The sequence below is a fragment of the Planococcus citri genome, chromosome 1 (genome assembly GCF_950023065.1).
Source record: "Planococcus citri chromosome 1, ihPlaCitr1.1, whole genome shotgun sequence".
Taxonomy (NCBI): domain Eukaryota; kingdom Metazoa; phylum Arthropoda; class Insecta; order Hemiptera; family Pseudococcidae; genus Planococcus; species Planococcus citri.
Genome location: NC_088677.1, coordinates 67,138,124 through 67,148,128, shown reverse-complemented (window position 1 = coordinate 67,148,128; position 10,005 = coordinate 67,138,124). Strand labels below are relative to the sequence as shown.

Sequence of the window (10,005 nt, the reverse complement as noted above, 5' to 3'; positions counted from 1 at the left end):
CATGTACTTATTAAAATCAAATCCAAAAAGTTGAAAATAAAAATGACCATACTCAATTGTTGAAAAACTAACCTTTGACATTATTTTGATAATCTTTACAATAAATAACCTACCCAGTACTCAAATAAAAATGACGGCATGATATGTAGGTAGATTTCTGTTATCGGTACCTATCAGTATAATACAATAATAATCCTAAAGAGGTAGATACTCTCATTTTTGATAATTATGAGTTCACAAAGAACCACTTGATTTCTTTTTTTACCAATGACGTTATATCATAATTTCTTTTATTACGATTTTTCCGAAAACGCATATATATACGAGAATCGAGAGAACTAGAGATAAAATAGGTAAACGTGTCCTAAGCGGAAAAGTAACGCTCGATTCTAACATTCGCGCGCCCTTCAACTACCCATTACCCGGCACTCGGTTGATTATTTGAATTGAATTTAAACGGTGGTAATTCATTCGGTAATTGTCACTTGTGCTTGTTCGTACATCGCGTTAACTTCGTACGTTCTCTTGGTTAAAATATTATAAACTCGTTTAAAAATGCCGCGTCTTAACTCGATCATCCCTGATTTCGCTGCCGATACTACTTTCGGTAAATTCAATTTCTACGATTATGTCGGAGATTCGTAAGTAGATTTTTTGAATAATTAAAATTGAAAATTGAAGAGCGTTTTTCTAAAATCCCACAAGGTATAGCCTACTAATTCGGGTTCATAAGTGAAGGAGAAACGTGCACCAATTTTTCATTCACCTTGTCCAAAAATTCGTTTTAAAAAAAGTTTGAAACTCGGATAGGAACCGATGTGCTCCCATGGTCATGGTATCCATTTTCAAAAGGAATTGACGATGAAATTTTTAGAAAAACGCTCTTCAATTACTTCCTAGTTTCTCTTTTGGTGAAAAATACTGAGATCTTTTATTGTTCTTTATAGATGGGCTGTTTTATTCTCCCATCCGTTGGATTTCACTCCGGTCTGTACGACGGAATTGGGCAGAATGGCTGTGCATGTCGACGAATTCAAAAAAAGAAACGTGAAACTGATCGCCTTATCTTGTGACGATGTCTGCAGCCACAGTAATTGGGTCAACGTAAGTTAATTCCTAATTAACTAATTACCATATAAAATAGGATCGCCCTTGTGATTCCAGTCTTGATAGGATAAGATCGTTGTTATTTTGCTCTATGAATACATGTTGGGTGTTGGTCAGCAGCTTTTAATCGACGCTATTAATGGCTTTCTGAAAGTGAAATGATTAAAATTAATCAAGCGTGAAATCAATATTCATGCTGTATAAAATAGGAATTAAATTTGTTTTGAATTTATAAAAGCTGCCATTGATTTGAAAGTTCGAGTCAAGTTTTTTTTTGTTGCTATCATTATGTTAACTTGTTGAAATCATCAACACTTACGAGCGTTTAGTTTAGGTAGGTGTTTGATTGATGTGCAACAGCGTATTCTTATCTCATGCTTCATTCGTTATCATTTCAAGATTCGCCGGTTAAATTATCGCTACGATAAGTATAGCAAACATTTCTAACACTCATCGGGACCTGAAACAATCGTAAATTGTTTTTAAAAATATATCATTGGCAATATTTTTGAATTAAAAACATTTCAAATGAGTGATAGGTAAATTCGAATAAAGAAAACATCATATATGTACATATTACGAGTATTACTTATTATGATTGTAATAAGATAAGTAGGAAGACACGTCTGACTTATTTTCTGTCTCCTTGAGAAATTAAAGAAACCGATCAAGGCACAATAATGAAATTAAAAGTATCCTGATAAGTCATAACTCTCGTATCTTACTCTTATATCCCTTCTGATAGTAAAAAAATAAAATCTTAAAAAACGAAGAAAGAATAGGACAAGAACCTAATGCTCATTCTGAGCGTAATTTCATTGAAAATTTCTTCGAATTCGAGAGATTTGCAAGTCGAAATAATAATTGCTATAATTAAGCGATACTTTTGAGCTCGAAAAACCAACTCGAACAATCAGATTTCGTTCCACTTCCCTGGCAACATGATTTCAATGTTATATGCAAGCATAATATGTAATTAAATGGCCTAGCATTGCATTGTATACCTATCCTAGCATCAATAAACCGATCCCATACCGGTTAATAAATTCCAACACCGCCTAAAATTTCACGTAATTGATTTCGGAACTTATGATAACGTAAAATAAATTCCTAACACGTCCTTCCGCTAAAATAATTCTCCTATAGGTAATTCACGACATTGCCAATAGCATCGATATAGGAACCTTGAAACCACTTATCTAGGATACCTACCAAACTAAGATGATACTTTATTTTCTAATAGGATATCAAATCGTACTGTTTGGACATCAAAGGAGATTTCCCATTCCCCATTATTGCTGATCCAAGCAGGGAATTAGCTGTAAAATTGGACATGTTAGATGAAGCTGGAAAAGAGAACCCAGATGCTGCTTTGACAGTTCGAGCTTTATATGTAATAGATCCGTCGAAAAAATTACGTTTGGCCATGGTTTATCCTACATCTACCGGTCGTAACGTTGAGTAAGTAGAATTTTTACTTTGTAACCTTGAATTGTGATGGTGTTTTCATGATTAACACGATCATCGTGAAAATGATGCAACATTGCAAGTAAATACTTCTCGAACAATTCGAAAAAGTAAATAGCATGATATATTTTCATCTTGCCGCGTCGACCTTGATAATGAAAATAGGTACTTCAAGTCACTCGAGTCCTATATCGGCACGCGATCGAATTTTTCTCGATAACTAATATGCATTTAATTCTGTTGCAGCGAATTATTGAGAGTCGTCGATTCCTTGCAATTGGTAGATAAATACAATAATATTATTGCTACTCCGGCCAACTGGACGGTATGTAACTTTCTATTTGGTTCTGCTCAGTAATTTGGGCTCGATCATAACGCGAATGATTTTTAATATTCGTTTTTATTGCAGCCTGGAACTAAAGTGATGGTGGTACCTTCTGCTACTGATGAACAAATCAAAAAAGCATTCCCCGATGGATTAGACGCTGTAAAAATGCCATCTGATAAGTGCTACATTCGTACAACTACTAATTATAAAGCTTAAAATTATTACTCATTTGTACTCTGATCAATGTCTAATCGATATCTTATTTATTACTGGATAAGTTACATTCATTAAATTGCATTTCATTCGTGTTAATTTGTAGTGTTATTTTCTCAAATATTCGTTTCAAACTTCCAAACGTTTGGTCCAGATCAGGACCTACTGGAAACGAGTAGGTACCAGAGGTATGAACAACGTCCACTTGAAATGAAAATCCTTAGAATTACCTACTGCCTTCTTTTCGTTATTCTGTTCTGATTTTCGAACAAGAATTAATCCAAGATTAATCCATAATCCTTCATTGATGTTCTTCAGAATGTATTCCTTGTCTAACTCGGTATTTCAAAAAGTATACTTATCTAATAGTCTTATACTGAAAAAGTAAAGAGGAAGATAATTAAAATCAATATCTACTCACCAATATTCATGAAATAAATTAAATTCTTTTGGCAAAACTGCAAAAGCAACACTTTGAAAATAAAATTAAAACAGCGGAACACTTTCTGTTTCTGATTCTGAATTCTCATTCTGCTTCAAAAATTCAAAATATCAAAATTTTTCCGAATTCTTCTGAATTATTGAATAATTTTTATTTTTATTTTTAATTCAATTTTTTTTTTGCTGGCGTAAAAATTAAATTACCGGTAATTATCGAACCTACTGTTTTTTACCTATCTAATGTAGTTCACTAATCAAAATTTGTTTCATAGAGAGCGCTTTCCATGAAAATAAAATTTTTTCAAAATGCCAACATTTCAACCCCACAAAATTAAAAAAGTTCTCAAAATAATTTTTTTTTCGTTTTCGTAAAACTGAGCTCAAATTTTTCGAAATAAAATTGCTGTTGTTTTAGCGTTCTTTTTGCAATTAATTAATAGTAATAAATCAGTTTAAACGGTGATAATGTTACTTTAATACTGCTGTAAAAGCGTTGACTCAGTATCGTTCGATATCAATCGTGTACTGTAGTTATCAACGACATTGCTTCGAGCATCGAAGATCGAAGCTTCTATCGTTTGGCAAGTAAATCGAAATGAATTTAAAAAATCCTGATCTATTTCGTTCGTGGTTAATCGGGCAACTTGAGCCGATATGTAAAGCGAATCCCGAACCAGTATCCAAATACGTTTGCGCGTTATTGAAAAAGGAAAAAAGCGATGATGAGTTGAAAGAAAGTTTGATATCTCAGTTGGACATATTTCTCGAATCGAGTACCGAAGAATTCGTTAATTTCCTAATGGACGTGTTGGAAAACGAAAAATATCTAAACGACGACACTAAATTCCAACTATCCGAACCAGTAAATATGGATAAAGATGATGACGTCAAATTAGATGCAAGTGTTGAAATCGAACTAGAAATCGAAAATGAAAAGAAAGAACAGCGGAAATCACCGTCACCCATTCAAGCCCCAACACCATCTCCGCCGCATCGTTCGCAATTTCAAAAATCCTTCTCACCTCGACAATCGCGACGCAGCAGATTTCGTAACGAAAGACGCCGCTTGGGAGGTCGTAAAAGCAGACGAGATTCGTCTCATTCCGATTCCCCTGGACCAGAACGCCGAACTACCGGAAGACGACGATCAGCTTCGGGCTCTTCGGAATCGTCTAATAAATCCCCTCGCAGATCGTGGATTGCATCCAAACCTTCCGATGTGAAAAAATACAAACATCGTAATTTCGCCGCTCGTTCACCTCCTGCTGGTCAGAGATCGAGATCAAATTCGCCTAATTTACGGAAACGCAGGCCAACCAATGGTGATTTTCGTAAAAGACCGCGTCAAGCTTCGCGTTCCAATTCGGATGAAGAACGATCGTATAATGTTTCGCAGCCCAAACGTGTGACCAATAATAATTATCAAAACGAAATCGGTAGAAATATGCACGTAGCTGGAATACCTGCCGGTGAACCGACATTTAATCAGAAACAGCGGTGTATTGATTTCGAAAGTAAGGGTTATTGTGCCCGAGGTGATATGTGCCAATATGATCATGGTCCGGCTCCTATCGTCTTGGATAACAATTTATTTAATGGAATCGTATCGTTACCACCTCCTCCTGTACATAATAACGTGTTCCAAAATTTATATCCCCCGCAATATGTGAACACCAGTTTCCCGCCGAAACCATTCAGGTCCGAGAATGTCCCTCAGGTTACCACCAGAGAACTCATATCAGTTCCGACGATACCGTTACCGGAGAAATTCGATAATAAACAGAAAACCCTGCAAGATGGAAAACCATCGTATGGTCACATATTCAGTTCATTGCCTCCGGGAGTCAGCCAGACTACCATCGAGTTGAGTAACGTTCCAGCTGAACTTAATAATATCCCTAGTTTATATGAAAAATTTTCGTCCTTCGGTAACATTACATTAATTCAAGCTAAACGTAACGGTGACGCTAATATCGCCTTGTTGACCTATACGAACGCCACCGAAGCAGCTTTAGCTTTTATCAATGTCGATAGTACTATTCCAAAAGCGAAAGCTGCCTGGTACGCTGATAAATGTCTTTTGAAACCGTTCCCTCGTAAATCTATACCTGCGAGTGGTCAAGCTAACGTCAAATCATACCTATTAAAACGCAATCCGGCCGCACCAGCTGCTGTCAATTCTACCGCTAATGATGAAACATCTCCTATTAAACCAACAACGCCAGTTAAACCGACGCCACTGAAATCGCCAGTCAGTAAGCCAGATAAAGTACCCAAAGTTAGAAAGCAGGATCCGGGTCGGTTAATTTCCGATTTAATTAATAAGAAAAAAGAACTTCTAGAGAAACAGTTATCATCTCGAAGAGAAATCGAAGACAAAATGAAATCACTCGAGAAAACAAGCAAAGATTACAAAATATGGTCTGAAGTATTGAAAAAGCTTAACGACGTTATAGCCGAAGGTCATAAAAGCCTTCAGTCTTCGTTAATACAACGTAAAGAATATTTACAAAAGATGAACATCGTTCCGATGGATTCGGCCACCATAAACAGTATGAAAGAACGACAAAATAAACCACCTCAACCAACCACCTTTGGGACGAACCACGCTCCCCCTAAACCCGAAAATGATTCCGATAACGTTCCGAACAGCTCGAACGAATCCGATCAGGTGGAAGAACCAGTTTTCGAAATCAACGTCGATTCGTCCATTCTGAGCCAAGAATTGGAAAATGACGAGGAAGCCGCAAAACCTAGTCAAGGTGATGTTAAATCTGATAAAGAGACCGAGTCGAAAACACCTCCAGCCAATATCGACTACACTCGAGTAATCGTAACAGGTTTCGAAAACGGTGACGACGAAGACTTGATCAAACACTTCGCCCAGTTCGGCACCATTCTCGATAAAGAAATTGATAAAACAATACCACAAGCGACGATAATCTACGATAACCGTAAATCTGCCGAAGAGGCTAAGAAACAAGGCCGAAATTTCCAAGATAGGTTACTTTCAGTGACCGTCTACGGTGGTAAGAAATATCAGCCTTTGGTCAGACGTGTGGCCACGTTTAACCCGCAATACGAAAAAGAATTTCCTTCTTATGCTCCTTATGGTGGCGGTGCTGCGAGTGCAGTCAGTGGTAATCCGTATAAATACACTAAAAATCAGCAAGCTCATGCTCAAGTATCATCACCTGCCCCTCGTCCTGCCAGTCGTAACTTTTATTCGTACCGAGTTGATCAGAAAAGTCGCGGAGGAGCCAATCAGGTAAGCAAGCCAGTCGAAAACAACATTATGAAGTTGACCGAAGAAGAAGATTTAGTAACGTTTCTGCAAAAAGGGGGTATCGATGCTAAAGAAGTCGAAAAATACATGGATTAATAAGATTTTCGTCTTTGTAACTTTTCTAAGGACTGTTTTATCGTTTCCCTGTTCTTTTTTTTTACCTGTAATTGCTGTTGATATTTAATAGCTGTGATCACGATGTACAAATATCTGTTAGATTTTACGATTTGTTGAAGAATTGAATAAATAATTTTATTTGTGTATTTTTTTTCTCATTTTGAAACAGTATATCGGTTTTCTCTAAGGATACTTCTTCATCATTTGAAATTATCGAGTTCGAATGAATATTATTTTGACAAAACTTTCCATTATTTTGAAGACGTATCTACCTAATGATGTATTTAATTATGAAAAAATCGAACCGAATTATTATGATCACCGAGACAATATGTTCGAAATCGAAACGTTAAACACGATGATTTTTGAGTGTCCCTTTCTGTGTGATACTTGATACTGGCTTTCTAATATGCTGATATGAGATAATTGATTCTTTTGACTCAAGGTACTTATGTATTATTTGACATTTGAATGATCGAACTAAAAAGCACTAGGCTAGGTTGATCTAAAATGCATTCGGATTTCGGTTGAGAGATTTTGGAAAGTGATTCATCAATTCTAGGCATGTCAAATAAATGAAATATGTGTTGAATTAAATCAATTTGTAGTTTTGAAAAAGAAACGAATGTCTAGATTTAAAATATTCCTCGACTTTGCCTAAAGCTCTTTAACTTTGCCTAGAATTCGAAAAATGCGTAGTAAGCAAATTTCCTAAAATGGTCACACTGTTTCTAAATCAAAACAAAAAATTTTCATTTATCACTTTCTAATCTGCTTATCTGTCTGATCCATTTCTTGCAAAAATTGAACAAATTTTCATCAATTTATTTCAATTTGTATCATTAAATCATTCGATGTAATTATTATCATGAATTGAAACATTTGTTATGTTAATTTTCCGAAAATGAAATTCTGATTGCATGTAGAAGTGCGGAAATATGGGCCAGAGTCATAGTCAGTTTACTGACCAAGAACTACAAGACTATCAAGTAAGAATTGCTTTTAAAACCTACCGTAGAAATGGTAGAACGCTCTTACTTATGGCAAAACTTCATCGTTGAAACGAAATGTACTATGTATCCAAAATGTCTACTTTAAACATTGAATCAATGATAGTCGAAGTGATTAACTCATTTTTTTTTTTTACAGGATTTAACGTACTTTACGAAGAAGGAAATCTTACAGTAAGCGATTGTATTTTATGATTCACTCAAAACTAGATCTTAATTAATAATATGACACTAATTTTCTTCAGTGCTCATCAGAAATTCAAAGCTTTAGCTCCTGAGAAAGTCGGACACAATAAAAATGCCAAGCTACCGATGAATAAAATGTTCCAGTATCCGGAATTAGGAGTGAACCCATTCAAGGATAGAATTTGTAAAATTTTCAGCTCTAGCCACGACGGAGATTGTACTTTTGAAGATTTTTTGGACATGATGTCAGTATTCAGTGAAGATGCTCCTTGCAGCGTGAAAGCCGAGCATGCATTTAGAATATATGGTGGGAATTTATTTTGATCAGATAGTTTTGCGATATTAACGAAGATAATCGTGTTAATGATATTCATTTTTAGATTTTGATGGGGATGATATGCTTGGAGTGAACGATTTGCGCCAAGTAATTGACCGATTAACTGGTCCGGAGCAAAGCTTAAGCGAGCAAGATATGCAGCATTTGATTCAAAATATTTTAGATGAAGCTGATTTGGACGATGATGGTGCTTTATCATTTGCCGAATTTGAGCACGTGATTTCAAAATCTCCCGATTTTACGAGGTAATTATACTTCAGTTGCATTTTTCAAATGATACAGTACACGATGTTTTTAATTTCATTCTCTTTGCAGCGTTTTCAAAATGAGATTATAAATGAGTAAGTTTTTGGTTACCGTCGATCGCAGCGTTTTGCACTCATCTTCGCATTTTGGAGTTTCTATTTACGTATACTTCACGATTTTTCCTATTGTTTCTAATTGTCTAGTCTCGAAGTATTATTCTTCTAATACTGATGTACTCGGTGAAAAAAATCCTAGATTTTTTATTTTATATAATAATTTATTGAATAAGTAATTTACAATTTATTTGCTTCTATTTTTTTACAAAACGATTGGAAGTTGATCACAAAAATACACGATTATAAGTAGATATAGTTTGTTCTTTTATTTTCATTATGGAAACGTTTCTATGTTGGAGTTGATCATTGGTTGAAAGAAGTAGAAATGGCGAAAGATACGAAAATCTATCTCAAATAACCCCTGAAAACAATCTCGAATTAATATCTCAATGATACGAATATTCTTCGCAAAAATACTAGTCACTTACGGCAGTTTCATCCTCATAAATATCAAGCACGTAATGAAAGAGATGATGACACAAACGAAACCAACAGCTAGCAACAAAATACGATTCAGTTTCGGCGTACTTTTAGGATCCATAGCATTTGTGCGATCTAGCACGATAAAGCCGAGTCCTCCCATGGAAAACAAGAAACTGGACGCTAATCCTTCAACGATGTATTGGGCGTTGACTCTATATGGCATAAAAGCAACCGGCCGCGAATGCCCATGTTCATCGGTAGTGGAACCTACACTCGGTGGTTCAATAATCACATCGTATATGATACCTGAAATGAGATAAGAGTAAAGATGTAACACAATATTGTTGAAGGTGTAGATACGAAGTAGAAACTTACCTCCGGTGACGAGAAAATAAGATAATAATACGAAAGCAAAGGTAGTCATCGCTGAAGGTCTTTGAACCCATGCCGGCTTTCTTATTTTAAAATTTGGAATTTCTAAAATTGTAAATGGTAATGAAAATACAAATTCCATGGTTGGAGATTTTCGTCTGGCAGATCTGATTGATCGAATAGGTGTTCTGAATATATAACTAATTGATCGAGTTTTGGTGTTTAAGTAAGTTCGCCCATTAGATTACACATAAACGATTAAATTTTTAAAAATTTACTGAGTGATTTTTAATCAGCCTACCTAGATCGAAAAAAAATTATGTTTTCATCAACGTAAACAAATTTGACGAGGAACC

General features: G+C 35.5%; 4 protein-coding genes and 1 long non-coding RNA gene across 5 annotated transcripts; 3 read left to right on the top strand and 2 right to left on the bottom strand.

The window, feature by feature from the left end:
- Positions 1-373: 373 nt before the first annotated feature.
- LOC135833467 (peroxiredoxin-6-like) lies at positions 374-3,214 on the top strand. The gene is made up of 5 exons (XM_065347309.1): positions 374-641; positions 948-1,104; positions 2,351-2,568; positions 2,821-2,899; positions 2,984-3,214. Exons 1-5 carry the CDS (start codon positions 556-558, stop codon positions 3,116-3,118), a joined length of 675 nt encoding a protein of 224 aa, XP_065203381.1. The 5' UTR covers positions 374-555; the 3' UTR covers positions 3,119-3,214.
- On the bottom strand, positions 438-1,848 carry LOC135833470 (uncharacterized). The gene is made up of 2 exons (XR_010556467.1): positions 1,427-1,848; positions 438-1,254 (listed from the first exon to the last, which is right to left on the bottom strand). It is a non-coding gene; the product is annotated as an uncharacterized LOC135833470 (long non-coding RNA).
- Positions 3,215-3,757: 543 nt separating the features above from the next.
- LOC135833460 (RNA-binding protein 26-like) lies at positions 3,758-7,105 on the top strand. The gene has a single exon (XM_065347300.1). The coding sequence runs from the start codon at positions 4,152-4,154 to the stop codon at positions 6,936-6,938; it is 2,787 nt and encodes a 928-aa protein (XP_065203372.1). The 5' UTR covers positions 3,758-4,151; the 3' UTR covers positions 6,939-7,105.
- Positions 7,106-7,702: 597 nt separating this feature from the next.
- LOC135833468 (calcium and integrin-binding protein 1-like) lies at positions 7,703-9,105 on the top strand. Its single transcript, XM_065347310.1, has 5 exons — positions 7,703-7,948; positions 8,109-8,143; positions 8,215-8,462; positions 8,536-8,737; positions 8,808-9,105. The coding sequence occupies exons 1-5, from the start codon at positions 7,898-7,900 to the stop codon at positions 8,827-8,829; spliced, it is 558 nt and encodes a 185-aa protein (XP_065203382.1). The 5' UTR covers positions 7,703-7,897; the 3' UTR covers positions 8,830-9,105.
- LOC135833469 (oligosaccharyltransferase complex subunit ostc) lies at positions 8,995-9,791 on the bottom strand. The gene is made up of 3 exons (XM_065347311.1): positions 9,653-9,791; positions 9,283-9,583; positions 8,995-9,215 (listed from the first exon to the last, which is right to left on the bottom strand). The coding sequence occupies exons 1-3, from the start codon at positions 9,789-9,791 to the stop codon at positions 9,200-9,202; spliced, it is 456 nt and encodes a 151-aa protein (XP_065203383.1). The 3' UTR covers positions 8,995-9,199.
- Between the last annotated feature and the right edge of the window lie 214 nt (positions 9,792-10,005).